This window comes from Ambystoma mexicanum, chromosome 1p (assembly GCF_040938575.1).
Source record: "Ambystoma mexicanum isolate Mex_15411 chromosome 1p, UKY_AmexF1_1, whole genome shotgun sequence".
In the NCBI taxonomy this organism is placed as follows: domain Eukaryota; kingdom Metazoa; phylum Chordata; class Amphibia; order Caudata; family Ambystomatidae; genus Ambystoma; species Ambystoma mexicanum.
The window spans coordinates 961,722,757-961,748,955 of NC_090921.1; the positions used below are offsets into that span (position 1 = coordinate 961,722,757).

At 45.7% G+C, this 26,199-nt stretch overlaps 1 protein-coding gene across 3 annotated transcripts in view; it reads left to right on the plus strand.

Moving 5' to 3' along the window:
* Positions 1–26,199, plus strand: part of LOC138582350 (receptor-interacting serine/threonine-protein kinase 2-like) — a 252,063-nt gene that overhangs the window by 159,057 nt on the left and 66,807 nt on the right. For all 3 annotated transcript variants that reach the window (XM_069653614.1, XM_069653596.1, XM_069653605.1), the window contains exon 9: positions 6,072–6,143. In XM_069653614.1, the coding sequence (XP_069509715.1) occupies positions 6,072–6,143 (72 nt within the window). The remainder of the gene's footprint in view (positions 1–6,071; positions 6,144–26,199) is intronic.

Consider the following 26,199-nt stretch of genomic DNA (forward strand, 5'->3'; position numbering starts at 1 on the left):
TTTTACTTGTAACCATAACGTCCCTTTAATAAAGCTGTTTCCCTGAATTTGATAGGTTTATATTAGTGAAACTTAACCATAACATCCCTTTAACAACGTTTTTTCAATGAATTTATGAATTTAATAGGTTTTTATTATTGCATCTTAACCATAACATCCCTTTAACAAAGTTCTTTCAGTGAATTTCATAATTTTGTATTAGTGCAACTTAACCATAACGTCCCTTTAACAAAGTTTTTTCAATGAATTTCATTGGTTTCTATTAGTGCATCTTAACCATAACGTCCCTTTAACAAAGTTCTTTCAGTGAATTTCATAGGATTTTATGAGTGAAAATGTTTCATGATGTTACATCATTGTATATAAGTTATTAATAATTCCTCTTTTAACATATATGAAAGATATAAACCTCCTTTAACAGACATTTTTTGCAACACATACTGTGTGTCGTTATCAGCAGTGCATGCTGGGGATGCAAGTCATGGTTGAACTGCCTAGGGCATGAGGCTCACACAGGACCCCTGCCCCACCAAATCACCCATGTTATCCACTGAACCTACCCTGCATCCTTGTTCAGTGTCCACTATACCCTTACAATGTGTCCAATGGCCAGTGCTCAAGCGTGCAGCCATGGCCAGTCTCCACAATCCATGGGGCATGGGCTTCGGCCTTACCGCATGCCCCAATAAGCAAATCCGAGTAAACATTTGTCCTTGCCGAGGGAAAGGCCCACTGCCCAGACAGCAAAGTTATATCACTATTTTTTGTACTTAAATTTTGACACTTTTGAAAAAGTAAAACACAGGACAGGTTTGCAAAAGCATGCTTTTAGGTCCTTGCTGATGCTCCTCGGGCAGGTTTGCTGCAATCCCGTCTAGCGCTTAGGGCTGCAGCCGCAAGCAGAATTATTTTCCCCATTTAAACCTAGGACTTCGGCCATGCCACATGCCCCAATAAGTAACTCAGAGTAGGCATTTGTCCTTGCCGAGGGCCAGACCCACTGTCCAAGCACCAAAATTAGATCACTATTTTTTGTACTTACATTTTGACACTTTGGAAACAATAAAACACAAGACAGATTTGCAAAAGCATGCTTTGAGGTCCTTGCTTATACTCCTCGTGCACGTTTGCTGCAATCCCGTCCATCACTTCGGACTATAGCCACAAGCAGAATTTGTTTTACCATTTTTACCTATCCTGATTTCAAAAAACCTTACCACATAGCCGGTCCCCAGTGGCCATGCCCACTTTAACCCCATTGTCGGTCCCTCGTGGTCGTGGCCAGTGGTCAGATTGTCCAAGAAAGGCTATGACCCGGAATATCTGGCCACTGGCCATGGCCACAAGCTATACCTCAGCCACCAAAGGTATATCACTGTTTTGTGTACCTACATTAAAACACTTAAAAAAATAAACACAGACACATTTGCGATACCATGCTTTCGGGTCCTTGCCAATGCTCCTTGCTTAAGTTTGCTGCAAATTCGTTCATGTTTTATTTTCTGAAACGTGTCAAAGTGTACGTACACAAAATAGTCATATAACTTAGCCCCCACTTGACAAAATCCATTCAAACTTTGCACAAACATTCATGGTTGTGTCTATAATCTGTTTGCAAACCTTTGTGCAGATTCGTAAAACTGCACCAAAGTTATAACCTATCTAAAGATGTTGAGACACTCATCTAATTTTGCCCACTCTTGACAAAACCCCACAAAACTTTGCAAGAACAGTCAAATTTGGGTCTAAAATCTGCTTTGCAGACCTTTGTGCAGATTCGTCAAATGTTACCAAATATCTAAGCCTTTCAAATATTTTGGGGCCCCCCTCTAGTTTTGCCCCTTCTTGGCGACACAGATCCACACTTTGCAGAACTATTCGGGGTTGTGTTTAAAATAATATACAAACATTTCATGCAGTTTCATTGAGTGGCGCCAAAGTTATAAGCCATACAAAAACATCTTTTCACTGACCCTATAATGCAGAAATATGCATGGATGTCCTCAAACTTTTGTCAAGTTCGCAAACATCCCAGCAATGCCCCTGAACATCTGAGTTGTTCGAGGACTTCATAGAAGAAACACCAAATTTTTGGCTTTTTATGCCCATATCCCATCCCATCCTCATAACCCTTCACCTCCCAAGTGATTGTTTGATTAGTTTGACAAGTGTAATGTTGTGTTTTTCAATGTTTTTACTGTGACGTTTGCAGACCATGGGAGCAGTCTGCGAATCCACATGGCGTCCGTTTCAAAGGTTTTGACGCACCGCACTATTTTAATTGACCAATGAGCGTGCATGCTTGATGTCCGTGAACGTCACGCGGCTCTCTGATTGGTCCAGAGGTGTCTGCGGACACCGAATCAGAAAATGAGTCTGCGGACCGGATGCAGATATCACAAATTTAGTTTGACCTATTTTTTGGCAATTATTTAAAACATTACTGGACGGATTTACATCAAATGTGCAAAAGCACGCTTTTGGGTCCAAGTCGCTGCTCCTCGTGCAAGTTTGGTGTAAATCTGTCCAGCTGTTTGGGCTGTAGGTGTAAGCAAAACATTTTTCCATTATGTCTAAGAGGATTTCAAAAGTTTTGGGACCCCCTATAACTTTGCCCCCCCCCCTTGACAAAACTGCAGCAAACTTTACATAATCATTCAGAGGTTGCCATATACATATTTTGCAATACGTATATTTTGAAGGTGGTGGGCGTAATCTTTGCTGTGATACATTGATATATATATATTCACTTTTCAAGAGAGGACGTACCTCAAAATGTGTCTTTCCCTGGTTACTGGATTCATGAATTAGACACGCTGTTAAATGGAGACCATGCTCTTCCCTCCGAGCGTTGTCTCAACCATGGAGCAGTTGTTAGTTCTGTTTCCTTGTTCTAGGTTAGTGTCCTAACCATGGTGCTTGGATCTTAGAGTAATGAGTCGGTTGAGATACAGAAAACAGTGTTTCTCCCCTTCGCTCCTTGGTCAACATTAGCTCATGGAGCTTGTGCTGTAGTAGGTCTGGGACAATCTATCTTTGCTCTGTGAGTACCCTGCTTGTTCATGGGGCATGCGTGGAAATGAAAACTCTGCTTCCCTTGTCTTTGATGCGAAAGCGCTGTCCTGCTCACAGAGTTCCTGGTGAGCAAGAGACCTGTTCCACACCTAAGACCTGCTCCAGACTATACTCTTGGTAAGATGTGGCGGACTAGTAGACATCCAGCTCTGAGCAGTAGTCTTTCATCTCATTTAGTTTCTTATATTTTTCTCTTAAAACAAGCTTCCTTGAAAACACTTGGCAGATCAAGCTACTGCGCTAAGCAAGATTTTTCCTTCTTTAATGCCTACGCTTTGCCCCACTGGATTATAATGGTGTATGTCCCACAAAACTTCACTCTAGATTTTTATTGTTTACATGTCTTTAATTCTTCAACTGGATTTCTCCATGAGGAAAGGTTAAGAAAGGGGCTGGTTCCCTTGACTTAGATTGATGAAAAGCAGTTTAGAACCTGAGTCAAAGTTCCAAACCTCCAGCCTTGAGAATGGGAGAGGCTTAATCTTCTTTGAGAAAAATCTCACAACACCTTCAGAACTCAAACATAAACACACTGCAGCTACCTTGGACCACCTTTAGCACTCCTTCCTCCAACTACTAGCTTCACAACTCTAGTGGACCTGGCAGTAATACATCCTACTCCCCGCATACACGGGGAGAACACTATATGGAGCGTAGAACACTACCTGCTTCTACTTTTGTAGCAGAAACTCTCAGATACAGGACAGAGGCTTCATCGCCAAGACAAGTGGTGGGCAGGGAGGAGAACCTAGAACAAGGTGCCATCACAGATGCACGAAGAGAGACAGAAAGCCTGAATGGATAGATATACCTAGCTATTCCAGGGATCATTCATAATCTTTCAGCTGTCAATCTTCAATTTTGAAAATATCACCCTGAGTAGGATGGGTATGCCCAGACTTGGCTCCTGAGCATGCTGTGCCTTCAGCCCCAGGTTACACCTCACTGATGACATACACTCAGTTTGAAACATGTATGGGGTTACTTATGTTCTCATGCAGAAGGGATGTGGCCTAGCAGTTTGGGCTGGGTTGCCACCTTTGGGGTGGGACCAAACTTGATTTGCATATGGTCTTAAACCTTCTCTAATGGCCTCGCAGACTGGAAATAGATGGTGTGGAGAGTTGCCTACAGAAATGCCAAAGGTTATGGCTAATTCTCAATCGTCCAGCATCAGACTTCAGTTTTGAAAATGTAATTCAGCAGGGGAACACAATTTAGATGAGGCTGATCTCAAAATAATCATGGAACGTCAGGGCTTCTAAACTCCTGTGAGCATCAGGGTGTCTTCCTCAGCAGCAGTGACTGGCCACAGGTGGCAGCTGCACGATGCATAAGTGGCTCCTCCTTCCAAGGGTGCAGTTGGTGATCTGGAGCCAGGAGCCTCAGACCCTGTGGCAAACCTAGAGAAACTACACAGGTTGCGGTAACTGCCATCCTCCTCTAAAGCCCTCTTCACCAGAAAAGGGAGAACGATTTTAGGAAGACAAGAAAGTAGAGATGTAGTAGAAAGTTATGTCAGTCCATTCAGACATAGAGGCTATACCTGGATGTAACCTGACTTTGAATTCATAAGCAAGGGTTGCTTTGAAGAGACTGTCCTCTTAGATTAAAAAAGGGTAAAATGTCCACGGTGCACAGATAGCCAAGAAGAATCTGAATAGGTGTGCAGCATCCATCAATCATCATAGGAGCACGGTCAGCGGGGCTCAAGAGAAGAAGAAAACAGGGAGATTTATTGCACTGCTGGGAATGGGCCTGGGACGCTAGGTGCTGTGCTGTCCAATGGGATCACAGGTGTCAGAGGTGAGATGATTGAAGACTCGGACTCCATCAGAATAATAGAGTAATGGGGCCAAGGGCATCCTGGGCATGAAAGAGGATAGGTACGGAAGGTTTCCCATAACAATATTGATTTCCATAATGCGTATAGTCTCTGGTGTTGGCAGCATAGGTTCTCTTTGCTGAGCAATTCATTAAAGACAAGCCATGACAACCACCAGTAAAGCAGTGGATGTAAAGCTTACAGGAAGGAACCAGGCAGAAGTACTTACAAACCTTCATCCTTTCATACCAATAAGAAGGTGCAGAAAAAAGGGTCCGGACAGCATCATTGTCGAGCCCCCCACCCCGCGCCCCCTTGCTATACAAGTTCCAGCACCCAGGATTCTGGGAGAAAACAGAACTCTGCAGGAGATTTGTGAACCTTCTTAATCATGCCAGCACTGGGGTCCAGAAGAAGAACAGGGTGTGAGGTAAACGGTGTGCCCTTGGTATTAAAGTACTGGAGCAAAATGCGGGAACTGGGCGAAGGTCCTATGGGCCCTCGCAGAAGGAATCAATGTACAGGATCATACAATAGAGGAGGATTGATGGCTACTCTCGCACCTCTCTTAAGGAGCAGGGTACCCGATCTAAAGAGGAGATTATGCAGCCGATCTCTCAACAAAAATAAAAAAAACATTGGGTTGACTCAATGGGAGTACTGAGGGATTTACTTCATGCAGTATTCTGGAAATAATTTAGGCTGCAAACACCAAAGGTTTGAGGCTTTGAATACTTCCTAAAAAGGGGAACTACTGCCCCATAATTAGCAAGTGAGGTGATCCCTCGCAAGCTGAACGTCATCTCGGATGGAATTCCGCAATGTGCATAGGAGCCATTAATGGCCATGCGTGCATTGCTTCTGCAAAGGACTGCTTCTACTCCACATGCATTCCTAAACCTCGCCCAGGGATTACATGGCGTTTGTATAACTTCCCAAAGCCAGGAACGGGGATACCTCAGGAGCACTGCATGTGGTATAATGTCTTTACTGCATGAGGTGTTCAGAAATACCAGATGCCCAAGATGGCTGTCCCACCAGAGAAGCAGTAAACCTGTGATGGGTGTGTGCCTCTCCGGGCACCGCATGTGATGACAGTAACGACCACTTCCTGTATTCCTAAAGATCACGTGTGCCTGCATAGAAAACTGACTGTGTCTTTGTCTTTCAGGAGAAGGCGGTGAATGCCTGCAAAGCCTCATCGGACCCTCACTCTATGCAGATTGACCTCCATAATCTAGCAGTGAGTCTATTTGTCTGGATGATCATCCTATGGTATTTTTATTTCTGACCTATGTTCATAAAAGAGTTGTATCTTTCTTGTGTCTAAATATGTGTTACGACAAGATGCGTGTTTCCGCTGCATGCCTACACCCATACCCACAAGCCTCAAAGGTTATACGTCGTTATCGCAAAGCAGCTCTCCAGATTTCTTTCAGTCTCTTCCAGTGTCCTACCTTCTCAGAATGAAAAGAGCTCGTGAAAGGTACTGAGGTTCCCTATATGCATGCATAATCCCAGTGCTCTGGCGTGTGCTCTGATCCACGCAGGACTAATGGGAGCTAGCCTTATTGTGGAGACTTAAGAACAGTGCATAATCTTTGTGGGTGTTTCCCAGGGATCAGCCCTGGCACTTATTTCTGAGCCCCGGCACTTATTGTCTCAGACTCAGATTGATTATGAAGTGATGATAGCCAGAGCCTCCATCAACCCCAATGAGTACTTGCGAGCTGTAGTTTAACCCAAATTGTGTCGACACTGTGGGGAGCAGCTGTGGGTGTGGCAGCGATGGTGGGGAAATGGACGCCCACAGAGTAACAAGTGTGCTAGAAAATATTTTAGCCCTGGCACTTTTTTCTTACAAATTAAGCACTGCTTAAGAACAAAGAAGTTATGCAGAGGAAAGAGGACAAATAATACATGAGTGACAAATGGAGTCTGATGTCCTTGGCAATTTAGATGCATGAAAGAGATAGATTAATTCTGAAGAGCAGAGAACCTAAGTGTGAAGGCAGAACTTACCAGAGTCGAGATGCACAAATTGAATGGATGTGGTATGGCCTCTGACCCCCACCCTTCACATGGTACAATCGGGCCAATAGGCAGACAGTACACCTGTAGGGTTTAGGGCCACAACCATCAGGTCTGTTGTGTTGAGCAGGAGCAAGAGTGAGAAGAGAGTTTAATAATAATAAATGCATGGCCCTGTTTTTTGAGGTGGAGGGAACTCAGTCAATATACGGCTCTCTAGCTATATGCTTGTCATCCCTAATACCACAGGTGCAAACGCACCTGAGGACCACTCCATGAAAGCAGACCCAGGCCAGATGTTTGAGCCAGCAGGCCAAGACCTTCCCGTAGGGCAATGCATGCAGAATGTGGAATATTAGGGTATGGAATTATTAAAATCATGTATGAGACAGGAGGGTCCCCCTATGGAGAAAGGAAAATGCCGTGAGAAAAGATGGACCGCCGGCAGGTGACACAAAACAGAGGGGCAGGTAGCCCGAGGGATTTCCATAGGATGCATACAAATGGAGACTGGCAAAGGTAAGGCACTAAGGAACTGGTCAATCAGGAAGACAGGTCCTCAGGGAGGTGCAATAGCCAACGCGCAGAATAGGAACAAGGCAGCAAACCTACACCAAACACAAGGCGAGCATCCAGGCACGCCCTTGCAGTTCCTGTGTACCTGGTGGAGGAGGGGCACAGAGCGGAGATGATTTCTCTGCCGTTCTCTCCTCCTCCATCTTGTGTGAGCATTATGGAAACCGCCTGTTTTTTTTTTCACCTAGTGAAAACTCGGCAGATTCCATAGGAATCTATTAGTAAACGCCGCTTGCAATGGGCTCTTACTTCTTCACGAGATGGAGAGGATGGGTGCAGAGTCCTTCAGGGAACATTAAAAGGCCAGTAGCATGTTTAAGAATAATTCTGTTGCTTCACAACCGGAAATCATATTTTAAACACGTTGCACTCTTTGGACAGCTTTGACTTCCTGCCGCCTATTTTCTGGAAGTTGATGGGCTTTTTTTCCTGGATTTAAAAGGGATCCACCAGCGCCAAAGGGATCACTACCAGGTGGGTTCTCAGCAGAGCACACCCACACATCACTTTCCAGTTTATTAGTCTCAGCACATAAGAAACCCAGCCCTGTTCAGGGTTCAGTGCCGCCCCCCACACCCCTCGTGCAACCCTTTCACTGTGAGTTCCTTCTTTTCAGGGCGCACTTTCAATCTCTTTTCCTTTTTCCAGACCTTTGGTGTAGCGGCCTCTTAGCCTGTGGTTGTGAGGTTTGGTGCTGCTGGGAAAACCTTCTCTTCCCCCCTCCCACAGATTGCTGCTAAAGAATACATGAAAGTGGGCCGTTACAGGGCTTGTTCTTTTTGAAAATCTCTTCTTTCCTACGCCGCTCACTCACCTCCACCAGTGGTATTTCAATTCAGTTCACAAAGTGTTGTTCGGCAAAACATAAAAATCGAGACCTTAATATCTCAGGTGCCAAAGTTCACATGGCTACAAGGAAAACCCACCTTCCAACTTACATCCAAAGAGGATAATGTGACAGATAAAACACAGGAGGTGTCATTTAAAAAATGGGGGGGGGTGATTACACTGTAAGGACATCCACTGCATCTATTTGCATGTATGATTACCCATCATGCAATTTGGTTGTTTTTGGGATGGGGTGTACTTGAGGCATGGAAATCCGGGGGGCCCTGAGTTCCAGTACCTTTTTACACCCCTTCTCAAAAACTCTTGATGCCGACCGCCATATACGTGCGGTGTCATTCCCATGACTCCTTATGGATTCCAGCATCTCCGTGGGCATGCGGCAGAGAGGCATAGGGATTCACAGCGCGCATCTGCTGGGGGCGGCAAGAACCATCGAATATGACTCAGATCCTATTTTACTGGCAGAGCCCAAGTTCCTGCCTTTAAATTACGACCTGTGCCCGACTCCGCCCCCATGAAAATGGCCCCGATACATGGTCAGACTCTAAGCCATTTCCGGGTCCTTTCAACGTACTAAGCTGATACAGTCTCTGTTCCCAACGTGTCATCGTCCTGCGAATTTTGTGAAATAGTTGTAGAAATTCCTTTCAGTAAACCACGGGTGCTGCAGAAAAACGGTATGGTTTGCAGTTATTCTTGGAATTTTTATGGCCTGCTATAAGAATCGAAAATATTGTAAACAGAGTAAAATGCACGTGGCCTCCAATGTATATAGTTTAAAAAAAAAAAAAAAACATTCAGCTGCAAAACCGATGCTCTGAAAGTTAAATGCAGAGGTCTTGAGGGACTGTATTTATCTAGAGACAATGCATTCAATGTATGTATTGAGAGGTTTGGTAGAGTATCCGTTCAGGTCAGAGTCCACTTCAGAGTGGTGTAAGTTTTTTAAAAAAAGGGGGCATGGCAGTTGGTCCCATTTTGGAAGGCAGGATTGTCCAAAGGGAGATTCGCGAAGAACAGTGTTCTTAATGAACTTCTGATAGTGAGGTTTGACAGGTTATATTATGCTGCATTGTTATAATTAAGCAATATGCCCCAAGAGGCAGGGACATTACCTGACTCGGTAATGCCCCCACCGCGAGGGGCATATTGCTATTAGTACCCCGGGCCACTAGACCTGCAAGACCGGGGTATTAAAAGCATTGTTTTCTGTCCCAAAACGCTGTACCGTTTCGAAATAAAAACAGAGGAAATGGCCGCCGGGGAAGGGAAAATGGAGTCCGTTTTCCCTTTCCATGGCGGCCATCGGGAACAGACGCGCTGGGAACACTTCTGTTCCCTGCGCATCCGCTCCCGAAAAAATAAACATAAGAAGGTAAGTGGGGTTGGGGGAAAAAACATACCTGAGTCCCCGGCGGGGGGCGATGGCAGCCTCCAGCCGTGTGGAGGCTCGGAGCAGGATGGCCCCGCTTCAAGCCTCCTCATTGGCTGAGGGGCTACCACGCCCCCCGCCCTGGACAAAGCAGGGAAATGCGGCCGAGGGATTCTCGGCCTGGTAACGACCCGGCGAGAGCCAATCAGAATGTGTTTTACATTCTACTTGGCTCTCACCGGGTACTAATATATTATATTTAAACCAAAACCACCAGTATAAGCACAACGTACGAATCAGTTTACACAAACATACTAATTAGAGAATGCTGCTCGAATGAGAATAAAGGATAGTTCACACATACACCCCTTATGATTATGATAATGGCATTTCTGAGTACAGAACAACTCTTTGGGTAACCCCCTTCACATAGGGAGTACATAGGGAGTACACAAATACGGAATTCAAAGATTGCTTAACACTTTCTTTCTTTGTAATTGTCTTTAGGCATTTGAGGCCTTTTTGCATTCAGGATCATAATTCAGTCCCTACATCCCCTTCTTTTAATGATATCACTGAAAACCTATTGGGTCTTAGAGGCACACGTGTATCATACTCCTTCTCCCTTTGTGCGTTTGCTCTTCTGACTGACTTGTTGGCGTCTGCCTGCTTTTCTCTTTCTCCCTTTGTGTGTTTGCTCTTCTGACTGCCTTGTTGGGATCTGTCTGCTTTTCTCCTTCTCCCTTTGTGCATTTGCTCTTCTGACTGCCTTGTTGGCGTCTGCCTGCTTTTCTCCTTCTCACTTTGTGCGTTTGCTCTTCTGACTGCCTTGTTGGCGTCTGTCTGCTTTTCTCCTTCTCCCTTTGTGCGTTTACTCTTCTGACTGCCTTGTTGGCGTCTGTCTGCTTTTCTCCTTCTCCCTTTGTGTTTGCTCTTCTGACTGTCTTGTTGGCATCTGTCTGCTTTTCTCCTTCTCCCTTTGTGCATTTGCTCTTCTAACTGCCTTGTTGGCGTCTGCCTGCTTTTCTCCTTCTCACTTTGTGCGTTTGCTCTACTGACTGCCTTGTTGGCGTCTGTCTGCTTTTCTCCTTCTCCCTTTGTGCGTTTGCTCTTCTGACTGCCTTGTTGGCGTCTGCCTGCTTTTCTGAAGATGTGTCTCTAATAGCTTGCTTCGTTGGTTCTCTCACAACTCCTGTGTTTTACATTCTACTTGGCTCTCACCGGGTACTAATATATTATATTTAAACCAAAACCACCAGTATAAGCACAACGTACGAATCAGTTTACACAAACATACTAATTAGAGAATGCTGCTCGAATGAGAATAAAGGATAGTTCACACATACACCCCTCATGATTATGATAATGGCATTTCTGAGTACAGAACCACTCTTTGGGTAACCCCCTTCACATAGGGAGTACACAAATACGGAATTCAAAGATTGCTTAACACTTTCTTTCTTTGTAATTGTCTTTAGGCATTTGAGGCCTTTCTGCATTCAGGATCATAATTCAGTCCCTACATCCCCTTCTTTTAATGATATCACTGAAAACCTATTGGGTCTTAGAGGCACACGTGTATCATACTCCTTCTCCCTTTGTGCGTTTGCTCTTCTGACTGCCTTGTTGGGATCTGTCTGCTTTTCTCCTTCTCCCTTTGTGCGTTTGCTCTTCTGACTGCCTTGTTGGCGTCTGCCTGCTTTTCTCCTTCTCACTTTGTGCGTTTGCTCTTCTGACTGCCTTGTTGGCGTCTGTCTGCTTTTCTCCTTCTCCCTTTGTGCGTTTACCCTTCTGACTGCCTTGTTGGCGTCTGTCTGCTTTTCTCCTTCTCCCTTTGTGCGTTTGCTCTTCTGACTGCCTTGCTGGCGTCTGCCTGCTTTTCTCCTTCTTCCTTTGTGCGTTTGCTCTTCTGAATGCCTTGTTGGCGTCTGCCTGCTTTTCTCCTTCTCCCTTTGTGCGTTTGCTCTTCTGAATGCCTTGTTGGCGTCTGCCTGCTTTTCTCCTTCTCCCTTTGTGCGTTTGTTCTTCTGAATGCCTTGTTGGCGTCTGCCTGCTTTTCTCCTTCTCCCATTGTGCGTTTGCTCTTCTGACTGCCTTGTTGGCGTCTGCCTGCTTTTCTCCTTCTCCCATTTGCGTTTGCTCTTCTGACTGCCTTGTTGACGTCTGCCTGCTTTTCTCCTTCTCCCATTGTGCGTTTGCTCTTCTGACTGCCTTGTTGGCGTCTGCTGCCTGCTTGTCTCCTTCTCCCTTTGTGCGTTTGCTCTTCTGACTACCTTTTTGGCGTCTGCCTGCTTTTCTCCTTCTCCCTTTGTGCGTTTGCTCTTCTGACTGCCTTGTTGGCGTCTGCCTGCTTTTCTCCTTCTCCCTTTGTGCGTTTGCTCTTCTGACTGCCTTGTTGGCATCTGCCTGCTTTTCTCCTTCTCCCTTTGTGCGTTTGCTCTTCTGACTACCTTTTTGGCGTCTGCCTGCTTTTCTCCTTCTCCCTTTGTGCGTTTGCTCTTCTGACTGCCTTGTTGGCGTCTGCCTGCTTTTCTCCTTCTCCCATTGTGCGTTTTCTCTTCTGACTGCCTTGTTGGCGTCTGCTGCCTGCTTGTCTCCTTCTCCCTTTGTGCGTTTGCTCTTCTGACTACCTTTTTGGCGTCTGCCTGCTTTTCTCCTTCTCCCTTTGTGCGTTTGCTCTTCTGACTGCCTTGTTGGCGTCTGCCTGCTTTTCTCCTTCTCCCTTTGTGCGTTTGCTCTTCTGACTGCCTTGTTGGCGTCTGCCTGCTTTTCTCCTTCTCCCTTTGTGCGTTTGCTCTTCTGAATGCCTTGTTGGCATCTGCCTGCTTTTCTGAAGATGTGTCTCTAATAGCTTGCTTCTTTGGTTCTCTCACACCTCCAGAGTGCAGTCCTTTTTTGCATTGATCATTTCTGCCACCTATCTGACCTCATTTCTCTTGCCAATTTTTTAAGACATATTATTTTTGAAGTTTGGAATCTACCTGTGGTAAGGCATAAAAAGAATATCTCACATAAAGTACCAAGAATCATGAAAATAAGTCGCTCATCCATCCTGTACCCCTCTCCGCCCACCCAGGTGAATCCCCCTTCCTGCCAAGTGGATAATGAATAGCACATACGCTAGGAAAATCAGAGGAAAGACCATATGTTGTGATTTTAGGCTGGTGGTAAAAAGCATTCAGGGCAAGCATAAACGTTGCCATAACCTGCACTACCAGGCATCTAGAGCACAGCGCAGAAGGTTCATACAGTAACCCTTTGTCTTTAGCCAGGATTCCCTCATATGCAACTATTGATGCCATCAGAAACATCCGTTCTTTCATCCTACCTGAATTGTCCTCGCTCCAGTGCCTCAAGACTATCTGTCTTCCGGTTGCTACAGGCTTACTAATCCACTTGACTGTGACAGCCAAACGGTGGGCAGGTTGCCTATCAATACCCAACAGCACCAACTCGGTGCAGTGCACAGTAGCATAGGAAAAACATTTCTCATTAAACAAGAAATATCTGACCAAAATTGAAAAATGATCGGGCAATTCCAACGAGAGTGTACAAATGTATCATTGTGACCTCGTCCATGCCTGCAGTGTCGTGAAACAGTGTTGTTAATATTATGCAATGTCGCGTGTTGCCAGTAAGACTTGTGTAAGACATTGAATGAACTTAACTGTGTATTGGCATCTCAAGACCTCTTATGCCATTCCATACACCCTTCCCTATACAGTGTCTTGGTAACATTCCATAGCCAATTCTTTTCCCCATGTTTTTGTTAAGCTCTCCATCAGGTGGTCGACAGTAGAATGGAGAATCATATGAGCCCATGATATGATATGCTATGTTTCGGAAGCCCATGGATATGATGTATTTGTCCAGGATGTAGTCATGTTGCTCTGGTTTGTTAATCACCAGCAATGTAGGTGATTCAACATCACTTTTATGTCTCAGTTGCATTTCTAAACATGCTTTTGATATGCATCAAACATACATTGTTACATCTCGAAGGCAGTAGTAGTAAAATGAATTACTAAGGGCACACTTATTACCAGTGCAAAACCAGTTTCAAGGTGACAAAGGAACCATTCTCAAAGCATTGCACCAATAAGAAGTCTCATTCCGCCCACTGCCCCCTGAACAATGGTAGCTTTCCAATCTTGAATTGGTCATTTAGCCAAAGGCAAGAGTTTTAGGGCAGTTATAGGGTAGATAAGAAGACAAACCTAGCGATTTATATATGACTAGCCATACTTCAATAGAACCTGTCAAAATGGGATTTTGAGAAGTAAGAGGGGCTGAATATCATAGCCGTTGCAGAGAAAAGAAAGGCTACAGTAGGAACAATTGAAAGCATGGCCAAACTAGTCTCTCTGCTCTAGAAATGTGAACTCTGGCCAATTGTGTCAATCTAGTGGCCTACATGTACATTCTTAGATAGACTACTCCTATTATGGTCTTTAAAGTAGCCTATCAGTTTAAGGAGGGTCCACCTTAATTGACCCAGCAACCTGTCCAGGGTTTCAATGTATTTAGCTTCTACATGAAGCAGGATACACCTCAAACGATAGTTTACTTGTGATGCTGTGATCATTTTGAAAAAAAGATATGCTCCCCATTAAAGATACCGTAATTGTAGCAGATGTCTTAAAATCATTGGCTAGCTTCTTCCATAAGTTATTGAATTTGATCTTTACTATCAATCGTACATTCTTATGAAGATCTATCCCCAGAGATTGAAGTGTTTCAGTTTATCATGGCCGATTGTTTCTCAGAAGCTACTGGACAGCTTTCTACAGGACAAGGATAACAGTTCAGACACATAATTTTCTAGTAAACACAGTATCTTTGGGGTCTCCATGTTTGGGTTAGCAAATGTAAATAACAGGGCATCAGCATGTAACAATAGTTTACTTTCATCACTCCCTAGCGACATGGCCTGAATGTCTCGGGCAGCCCAGAGCTTAACTGCAAAGGGACCCCAGGTGATAGCAAAAAGAAGGTGGGACTACCCTGATAAGTACTATTTGTTCGGAAAAAGGGTGGTCGGTGAATATTTCCTGTGGAAACCTGAGCATTGGGAAAGCTATGTAGTGCATGTATCCATGTAATAAAGGTTGATGGGAAGCCAAATGCAATTAGGTATTGGCGAAGAAAAGGCCATTCAACGCTATCAAATGCCTTTTCAGCATCAATTGAAATCAAAGTAGGGGTAAACGCTAAATAATAGCCTTGGTGTATTATATGCATTATGTGCCTAAAATGGTCTAAAGATTTAAAGTATTAATAGCACCTACCTGCTGTATGTGGCTTTCTTAGTGTATGTAATCTGCACTCAGTAACATTTGTGAACACTTTCAAATACATATTAAGAAGAGAAATGGAACTGTAACTTTCTCAGGATGGAGGGTCCTTCCAGGGTTTTAAACTTAGGGAAATGTTGGTCTGCTGCATATTGTCCAGAATAATGCTGATTACTGAAATGCAATTATTTAACTTAGTGTGATGAGATGTACCCACGATGGGTCATTTTTATTATGTTCAGATGGAAAGCCGTCTGGGTCTGGAGCTTTACCTTTTTTAGTAATTTAAACATGACTTTCCTCCAATTCGAAAACATTGGACCAATAAGTGCCTCAGTATTGTCATGGAGGAGGATGGGCAAAGTAAGACCCTGAAAGTATTCTGCACTGTCAAACTCCCATCTCCGATTAATTATACTCTTTGTAAATCGTGGGGATTGTCATTATTAATAGTCTTCTGATCTGCGCATAAAGAGCCCTGTCCTGTAAAGTGTAGCGGGTATGTAGTTTGACAGTTGCCTTTGTTTTGTTAAGTGGCCTAAAGGTGACATGACCAACTTCCTATTTCGTATAATAAGCAAAACGCCTTTTATGTGCAAACAAAGATTTTGGAATGTTCAGTTTATTGGGCTCCTATTTCCAAATAGTGACATTCCTAAGGGTCGCTGGAAATGGTGTCTGGGTGTAGGAAGGCTCTAGGGTTTAGGGTGAAAGTTCAAGGGGCTGATTTCGAGTGTGGGGTGAATAAAATCCTCCAGGGTTCCGCCGGTGGAAAAAAACGAATTTAATGGTTTGTCTTTCTGTCTTTCTACTGGTGCCTTCCATGATGAAAGCTGGTGAAATACCCGCCAGGGGCCAATCTGCCAGTGGACAATCCGGCCAGCCCCGTGCATAGCAATGTGAACTGGTGGATCCTCCGCTGGTGGAATACCCACTGCCAGATATTCCTCCACCTTTCCTGTGGGAGTCCACCAGTGGAAAGGCAGAAAGTTTAAACTTTAAATGAGGCCTTTTATCACCAGGTGAACCCCAGAGGATGATTTTATTTACACTACCCTGTATATCAGCCTCCAATGGTCTAAAGTTTACTTTGATATGCCATTCTATAGGATGAGCCTTTATGTATTGCTGTCCCCCATGCTACGGCTTTAAAAGCATCCCATGCAAAATTGAGAGTTTAGATCTGATAAGTCAGGATTATGCGTGAACAAACAGGTATTATACTTACAGGGGGTTTCAAGGAGGCCCCAACTAAGTATAAAAAGCCTGTAGGAAAATGATCAGAAAGTCCCCAGCAAAAACAGTGCAGTCAAGGGCATGAGATGGAAACTGACTTGCATTACGCACAACATCTGTTTGTGGAAAGTCTTATATCTGTTCCAGAACAATGTATAATCTCTCCCTATTGGATACAATAGACCCTACACATCTACTAGGCTTTGGTCTTCAAACAGGCATTTGAAAGATGCTCTTCTGAGAGTGTCCAGAAACTGATTTGGGGAGGGTCTGTCGGTGTTAAATGTCTCCACCAATGATAGAATGGCCTGAGCATGAACATAAGGTCCTACTAGGTCGTTGAAAAAGGAAGTTTCAAAGTGGTTGGGGCCATAGGCAGAGATCAGAGTAAAAATGTATGAACCAAGCTTTGAACATATCGGTATCCAGCATCCTGTGTGGTTCTCAATTATTCTTTCTGCCATACGTATATGCTATATATATATATATATATATGGCATCTGATATACAATCAGTGCTGCAACACCACAGCATGGTAGTTTTAAATATGCTGTTTTGCCTCTGGTGAAATCTAGCACTGTGGGTTCACGTGAGAGTACAGTACCATTAAAGCACTGTGGGGTCCAGGTAAGATTTACCCTGTGCCGTGTTACAGGGGATCAGGCCATGCAGCACAGCAGAAGAGCTGAGTGGGGGCGGGGGGCATAGATCCGAGCAGCCCACACCACACACATGCTATCCAATATCCAGCCATCGGGCTGCTTTGTGTTGCTAGACGGAGTCCCGCAGGCCCTGGGGCATTCCTCAAATGTGGTGACAGCAAATGTGCACTTTGTGCGCAGATCACGTCCTCCAGTTTCCACCAAGGGCAGTGAGGGTGGAAAGTATGATATCGAGCAGTGATATCGAGCAGTGAGCACTACATACCCATTGGCCTGTTTCGACAGAGTCCAAGGTCTAAAGAATCGGCACACTCTCAGGGGGCCGTCCTACCACAGCATATAGTGCATCCTCCCCATTGCCATGTCCGAAGAGCAGAGATGTCAGCAAAACTGTGGTGTTTTATAAGAACCCAGCAGGAGAGCACACAGATCAAGCGGCCATATTGGCTGTGACTCCCCAGAGACCCCTCTCTTGCTGAAGGCATGACATGTCTACAACATCTCTGTTTCATTTCACAAACATATTTTCCATACCAACAGGATTTTCTCTGCTCTTAAGATCTCCCTTTTCCACATAGTCTATCCTGTTTTTAGTTTCGACACCTATAAGCCAAAACGATTGCATTATAGTACAGATAAGGAGGAATATCAGATGAGGAGGGATACAAAGCTTGTAGGTGTTTTGGGGTTATATACCCACCAATCGACTGCCAATGGCCATGCTAATCCCTATGGCCATTCCCACTGTGATGAATCAAGGTTCTTCATCCATTCTCCCCAGAAGGGAGCCTCCCCTTTCGAGGTTAGGGAAGGGAACCCACTCAGCAAGAGCCTCCCTCGGGGTCTGGACAAGTGGGACCTCCCTGGAAGTGACTTCCTTTTAGGGGACAAGGGCTATCATTGCCACAAGATACCGTAGACCAACAACTGTATCTGCCCATATGGGACTTCCTTCCAGGAAGAGTACTGTGAACTCCTTCGATGTGGCTTCAGGCAATGCTGAACCAACAGAGCCATCCAAAGAAAAAAAGGATATCTCTTTAAGAAGAGTGTTGTACATAAGAGCGATGAGTGGATCACTGAGGAAGAGAGAGACCGGTTCACAGGCCAAGCCCTCTGATGTAATCACGCCTTGAAGAGGGGGGCAGAACGAAGCCGCAGAGCCTGCGACAATTCAGAAGGTGAAGTATGCCAACTTGAGACCCCAAAGGAACGGCAAATCAGACAACAGGCAGTCTGTTGTAGAGGTGGGGAGAGAAGACCCGTCAAATGTGGTGGCATGACCACATCCATACCCTGTAGGACCAAGCACCCGTCGAACAATGCCAAGACCTTTTCAGAAGGAAGCGCTGTCAGCTCCCATCCGCTAGAATTTGTAGACGTCAGAATTCTGCACTCGATTATCTGAGCGAGTGCCAAGGACTGCGACATTCCCCTGGACAACCAAAGGTACCGGGGTGAACTGGAGAAGTGGGAGGCCACCGGGGCAAACTGTTATGAGGAGAAAAACTCATCAAAGCCACAGTGGCGCTTTCGAACAATTAACCAGCATTACTGGACAAATGAGAAACATAATGAGAATCAGATAAATAAAGTGACGGATAAGGCTGCATGAGAAACGAAAGGAAAGTGGAAATGAGCACACTAGGAAGGAGGGGAATGGCCACAAGAAGTCTGTTTTGAAGAGTGGGGAAAACAATACACACACAACCGTAACAAGTGTTGTGAATTAAGACTGGCAAGTGAAACAGATAATAAGAAACATAATCTAGTAGAGAGAACCCAGGGAAAGGAGGTTCCTGAGTTTGGAAAAGTCACATGAAACCTCAGAAGGATAGAACCTCAAGAAAGTGCGAAATATAAAACCTAGGGAAAGAGTGTGAGACAGAATTTCAAGGAGACTCGTTATAAACATAACATTAAGTAGATTACAAGACCCCTGAACGTTTGGGAGAAGCTACATGAGCTCATTAATAAAAACCCAAAAGTGTGTCAAGAAAGATCATCCATCCTAAGAAATACATGTTCAAGCAGAGACATTTTGTGTATGGACAATACACCAGATACAAGATAAAGACCCTGAGAGAAAGCTGAAGGAGAGAAGGCATCAAGGAAAGTGACCAGAAGAAGAGATCCTTTCTTTTGGGCCACTTTGAGTTGCTCATATTAGTGGTAGAGTCAGATAGCGTTAGGTTTGGACTGAGGACATTTGGCTTTAGACTTCATGACGACAGACAGCCTTTAGTTGGGCAAGGAAATCCCCATAGCTATAGGGAGAGATAGGTCTTTACTTTACCATTTTATTAAAAAGAAAGTAAACATCTTCCTAGTGTGTCTGACTTCTTTTCCCGACCGGCCACATCACCCAGTTCTTGCCCCTCGCTGTCCAAAGCACCCCCTCATGGGAACTTTGAGCACACTTTAATCAATTTACCATCAGACCTTTCACTCAAGTGCTTGCCAGTGTTTTTTCAAAGCAGTCTTTTGAGACTGCTTTGAAAAAACACTGGCAAAAAACACTCCGCAAAATAAGCATTACAGTTCTGTTGCTACTGAAATTTCGCTCGTTTTTTTGTGGTTTTGTGTGGAGCATGGTGTTTCGTTCCCATCTTAGTTTTGTGAAGTGTGATGAGAAACTTCTCACTGGCCTTTTTTCTCAATTCATGTTAGTTTCGTGCAGTGACATGAGAAACTTTGTGGGTTTTCCCGAGCCATGCTAGGTTCGCTCAGTGGCACGAGAAACTTTGCATGGTTTTTCAATTCATGATAGGTTTGAGCAGCATCACAAGAATGTGAGGGTCTTTTTTCAATGTGTGCTAGGTTCGTGACATGATAAACTTTGTGCAGGTCTTTTTTTGATCCGTACTAGTTTTTGTGCAGATCTATTTTGATTCGCTGTAGTTTCACAGTTTTCCACCATCTGTGCTAGTTTCGTAGAGTGCCACGAGAAACAGCACTGTTTTTAGATTCATGATAGATTCGTGCAGCATCACGAGAAACTTAGTGCAGGTCTTTTTTCGATCCATTTTAGTTTCATGCAGTGGCAGAGAAACTTTGCATGGATTTCCACGATCCGTGCTGGTTTTGCACAGCGACACGATAAACTTCATGCAGGTTTATTTTAGATCCATACTAGTTTTGCACAGCGGCACGAGAAACTTTGTACGCTTTTTGTTCGATTCTGGGCAGGTTCGCGCAGCGGCACGAGAAACTTTGCACAGTTTTCCATGATCTGTGCTAGTTTTGTGCAGCGACACAAGAAACTTTGTGTGGGCTTCTTTTAGATCCATACTAGTTTTGGCCAGTGCCATGAGAAACACTTTGTGCGGTTTTTCGATTCATTATTTTTTTTTAAACTTTATTTTGGTTCTTTTTAAATCATAACAACAGTGCGCCACATGTTCCCCACCCTCACCTCCCCCGATGGTGAGATATAAGGATATACAACAGTCATACGGTTGTGCAATAGAATCGGCTTATGGCACCCACCAAGGAGGTGAAAAGTTTGATGATACAATAACTAATGATGTAGGCCGTGTGGACCGTTTTAGTCTGGTGCGGACATTAGATAGTTGATGTAAGATCCCTATATATCTGGGGGGCTTGCATGAAGAAGCAGAGTTTTGATGAAATTCGATTCAGTGTCTTGACAGTATGCTATGTCTTGTAGCCACAGTTGTGAATTGGGGGTCGGGGGGCGGCCCCTCCCCCATGTAATGGCGACACTCCTTCGTGCTAATACCAGCAGCAAGCCAGTCAACCTCATCACCCAAGTCGATATGTCTTTTGTGTATCCTAGCATTGCCACCTTGGGGCAATGCTCGGTTTGTTTGCTCACTATTGCAGAGGTTTGTTGCAGCACTTCCTTCCAGAAGTGACTGATTGTCGGGCATTCCCAGGCCAGATGTATAAAGTCTGCTGCTGGTGCACCGCATCGTTCGCATCATTGCTGATATGGTTGGGCATTTACTGTAAAGTCTGGCCTGGGTGTGGTACACCTGGTGCAGGAAATTGAAATGTATCAGCTTATGGCGTGAGTTTAGGGACACTTTCTGGGTTTGCCACAGGATGTATGACCAGTCTTCGTCCGGAATCGTGACCCCCAGTAATTTTTCCGATCTTGTTTTTGGGGTTGTCGACTGGATAGTAGTGTCTGACAGGAGGTTTTTGTAGATCGTGGATACCAGCCTACCCTCCCCTTGGGACTGAATCAGCCCATGTAGGAGTTGCCAAACGGGTGGTTGTGCCGGAAATGTGGGAAAAAACGATTGGAGTGTGTGCCAGAGACGGAAACATATGAATGTGTCTAGGGCCGAGTCGGCTCCCCATTCCCGTGTTTGTTGGGGTGTTAAAAAGGTCCTGTCTACAAATAGGTTGTTTAGATTGTCAGTCTGTAGCATGTCGGCCCACTGGAGGTATACCTTTTCTGTTGTTAGTGAGATCCCTGGGATGAATCTCGCACGGATAAGGGGAGAGAACCTGACTGGAACATTACACTTCTGCTCTATTTTCTTCCATATCGCGTACGTTGAGTGTACTATGTTCAGGGTTGTAGGTGGTACCAGGATAACGCATATAATGGCTGCATGCAGTAAGTTGGGTTTATTAGGGCCTGTTCAATTTGGACATGAGATCTGATGAAATGGGTGGCGTACCAATGTCCCAGGAATTGGGCCTGTGCAGCCCAGTAGTAGCGTTCCAGGTCAGGTAGTGCTAGACCTCCTTTTGCAATCGGCTGCATGAGTGTTGCATGGACTACTCTCGCTGGTTTGCCAGCCCAGATTAGCTCAAGTATTAGGCTCCGCAATAGTTGGAGAAATGTATGCGACAGTAGAAGGGGGATATTTACAAACAGGTAGAGGAGCTTGGGCAGGATTACCATTTTTACTATGGAAACTCGCCTCATAGTGTGAGCGGAAGATGTTTCCACCTGGATATTTTGTCACGCAGAGTTTCAACTACCCACCCGTAATTATCTCGAAAAGGGTCTTGGTGGTTTCTGAACATTAGGATCCCTAGGTATCTAATTCCTGTGTGTTCCAACCTGAACTCGTAGTCGTTTCTGTATTCTTTAGTTCCAGGAGTTAGCGGAAATATGACAGATTTTGCGTGGTTAACTTTTAAAACCGAAAGGGCACCAAATTTGATGACTTCTCGCATGACTGGGTTTAGGTTCTCTACTGGGTCGCTAATGAATAGGGCTACGTCGTCGGCGTATAGACATAGTATTAGTTTATGGGGGCCCAGGGAAAGACCTCTCTCCATTTGTCTGGCCCTGAGGCCAGCGGCCAAGGGCTCCATCGCCAGTGCAAACAATAGGGCTTGCAGGGGCATCCCTGTCTGGTCCCCCTTTGTAGTTCTGTACATGCAGATTTTACTTTCCCGAGTATGATACTGGACAGTGGGTGTTTGTAGAGAAGGGAGACCAGGTCTAGGAAGCGTTTGCCCAGACCCAATTTCCTCAGAACCGCATAGAGATAAGGCCATTCAACATAGTTGAAGGCTTTTTCTGCGTTAAGCAGAACTGCTATTGCTTGAGACGATGGGTCAAGCGCTTCGATGATAACGAATAAGCGTCTGATACCAAATGTTGTATTGCGACCTGGGATGAAGCCTACCTGGTTGGTGAGCACCAAACCCGGCATCAGGGGGAGAAATCTAGAGGTGAGGATCTTTGCGAGGATTTTGTTATCTACATTAATTAGTGAAATTGGTCTGTACGAGGCACAATCTTCGGGGGGTTTCCCGGCTTTATGGAGAAGGATCACGTTTGATTTGCAGAGGGTGGGGGGCAAGCAACCCTTTTCTAATGCCTCCTCAAATACCCATAGTAGAATTGGTGGTAGGATCGGGGCAAATGCTTTGTAGAACTCCTCTGTCAACCCGTTGGGGCCTGGGGCTTTGGTGCTTGGAAGTTCTTTTATTGCTCCCAAAATTTCTTCGAGCATTCGTGATTTATTTAGGGGTTCCCTCAGAGCGTTACCAACCCAATACAGTTCTGTGTCTTTTAGATATTGCTGGAGAGATTCTGGGCTGCTTGTTTGTTTCGAGCTGTATAAGTCATGATAGAAAGCGCGGAAGGACTCAGCTATTTCATCCTCTGTGTAAACTAGGGTGCCCTGGGGGTTTCGGATGCATTCTACCTGCGGGGGCTTTCTATCCACTGCCAGCAGCCTTGCTAGAAGGGCCCCCGGTTTTTGGCCTTCCCCGTACTGGCGGATGCGGTGGCCTTGTGTTAGGAATCGGGTTTCACGGTCGGCAATGGACCTGAACTAATTCTTCCCTGAGGCAGGCTAGGGCGTGGGGTTTGTTTAGAGCGGCGTATGTGAGTTCAAGTTCTTTCAGCCGTGTCTCGTTAGCAGCGAGTTCTCTCCTAATCATTTTCAGTATCCCGTTCTCTTTGGCCATATATACCCCTCTAACATAGCACTTTAGTGTTTCCCAGAGAGTCCCATCCAATGTTACAGAGTCATGATTGATAGCTAAGAAGGATGTATTCTCGGACCGGAGTTCCTGGCCCAACACCTGGTCTAGGAGGGCCCCGGATTTGAATCTCCAGTGAGGTCTACCCTGCTTATTATCCGAGGGGATGCATTCGAGGGTGACAGGGGAGTGGTCAGAGAGTGTTCTTGGAAGTATCAGGCAGGTTCCCCATTGGAATCGACCATTTCTAGACACCAACAGGTAGTCCAGCCGTGAGCTGGTATTGTGGACCCAGGAGTGCAAGGTGTAGTCATGTGAGCCTTGGTGACTAAGTCTCCATGCATCTACCAGGTCGTAGGCCCTGCAGATATCGTGAATCTGGAGATTCGCCTTGGAGGGAGTGTTGGTAATCATGTGCGACTTGTCCCTTTTGGGGTCTAGTGTGGTATTCAGATCTCCACCCCATATGATCGTGGCTGAGTTGATTCTACCAGGCGTGTCATTTCCCAGTCAAAGGTGTTCGCCCCGTCTAAGTTTGGGTCATAGGAGTTCACAAGGAGCTATCTGCCCTCTCCGTCGCTGTCTGTTGACAGTAGTCTAAACTTTGCTTTCTTATTGATTAGTATGGCCACTTCTCTGGCATAAGATGAATAGAAGGAGAAGTATCTGTGGCACCCCCAGTCGGGTGCCCAGCGGCTCTCAGAGGCTGGGAAGAGGTGTGTTTCTTGTATCAAGATTACGTCAATGTTATGTCTCCTAAGATGCTGGGATGCTTTCCAAGTTTTGGTCGGTTTGTTGCCCCCCCCCTAGCTTGAATGGAGTAGGGAACTGTTATTATTGTATCGGATGCAGATGACATACTTGGCTGGTGCTGTAGTTATTCGTATACGTGTGTGCTGACTGTAAATGGATAAACACGGGGCAGTCAGTGGTGGCTGGGCTCACACATGGCACGTTCCCTTACTGGTTTCCTGTTCTCTGTGTGTTGCTTCCTATCTAGCATAGGTAGCTGCCAGGTTCCCGTCCCCCCTCCCTCTCACGGGCAACCCCCAACCCACCCGTCAATTGACCCACCCCCCTAACTGATACCCTCTCCCCTGCACACGGGAAACCCCCAACTTGCCTGCCAAATAACCCACCCCCTCAACTGATAACTAACAAACAGTGCTGAGCTCAGGGCGCTAGTACCCATCCAAGTTCAGTAGCTCCCTTTGGCAAACTATTCAGTTGTGCCCGAGTGTGGGGTGGTATACAATGGGTGTCAGGCATGGAATGTGAAATGCAGTTTAGCAATGTGCCGATGTAGGCGGCACCGTCTTTGAACCTGTGATATTAGGGTCACAGAGTTGTGTGGGGTGTCCCACATGTTGGTCCTCAGCAGGGTGGATTCCTCCTTTCTCTGTTCTTGCTGGCCGTGGGTTATTGCCCAGGGGTCGGCAGCCCAGTTCGTCCAGGAAGATGTTTGCTTCATATGGTGAGTTGAAAAACTGTACCTTCCCCGTGTGTTGGATCCTCAGCTTTGCAGGGAATAGCATTGAATACTGCATTTGGCTGTCCCGGAGGCGACGTTTTACTCCAGTGAAGGATCTCTGTTAGGCCTGGACCGCTGGTGAGAAGTCGGGATAAATTTGAATATTGTCGCCATCGAATTGTAGTTCACCCTTTTCTCTGGCAAGTCTCAGGATCGTATCCCGGTCTTTGCAATTGAGCAGCCTTTCAATGATAGGCCGTGGGACAGCCCCAGGGATCAGCCGATTGATAGGCACCCGAAGGGCTGTTTCGACGACAAATAGCTGGGATGGTGCGGGTGCACCAAACAGTTCTTTGCACATATTTTCTACAAAGTCTTCCATTCATCTCTTTCTCACCCCCACCAGCCTGATGTTGTTGCGCCGGGCTCTCCCCTCTAGGTCCTCGTTCTTAGCGCTCACCGCTTTCATTTTGACTTTGAGTGCTGACACCCTGGTCATCAGTGTTGCGTTCTTGTCGTCCAAGTCTGAGACTGCTCAACCAAGTCTTGTCTATAGCTGTGTTTGTCAAGGCGGTGTTGCAGTAAATCAACCTTTGATGATAGGGTATCAAGTTTGAAGTCGAGGTTGCCTATGCCTGCTTTGAGTTCAAGTAGGTTTTATCGAATATCGATGGCTGGAGCTTGAGTCGACTCCTTGTCTTGCTCCATTGTTGGTATGGGAGCTCCCGATTAGGCGTGCAGCTTGGGGTTTTTGACTAGGGCTCCAGGCTCGAAGTTCAACTTCCTTTGGGATTTATCCGATTTGCCCATGCTAGATGACTTGTATTCAAGAAGGAGGGGTGGAAGTACAGTTTAGTTGGGCCTTTGCGGTGCAGAAGGTGGAGCTGGGGCCCTGTTGAGACTGAGGACTATCCTGTTGGCAGTGTTCAGGGCAGGTCTGTTTGGTGCCGCGATCTGTTGACTTCAACAAGGGGCCAGGGTGTCCTGTGGTTATTGCCCGGGGATTGCTCTAATCCCTGAGAACGGTCGTCGGAAGATGGTTTTCTGCTAAGTTCTATGCCTGGAAAAGGTGAAGGGGGCTCCCGTCAGTCATTGTTGGTGGATGCTGGAGCCTGTGTGTAGTGCACCACAGCTTGCTGCCTTGACTCTATGCTTCGGTTGAGGTTGCATTCTGGGTACTCGAGGGGCGTTTCACTGTGGGGGAGAGGTGATAGCGCTCGATATGAGAGAAGCAGGAGCTGCGGATTATGGCGGGGCAACCGGTGCCTGTTGTGTTCCTGGTCGCCAAGAGGGGCAGTTGACTGAATCTAGTCCAGTTGACAGATATGGTGTTCCACTGCCCTGTGGTGAATCGTTGTTTTGTACTATTTAGACCGCAGGGTCAC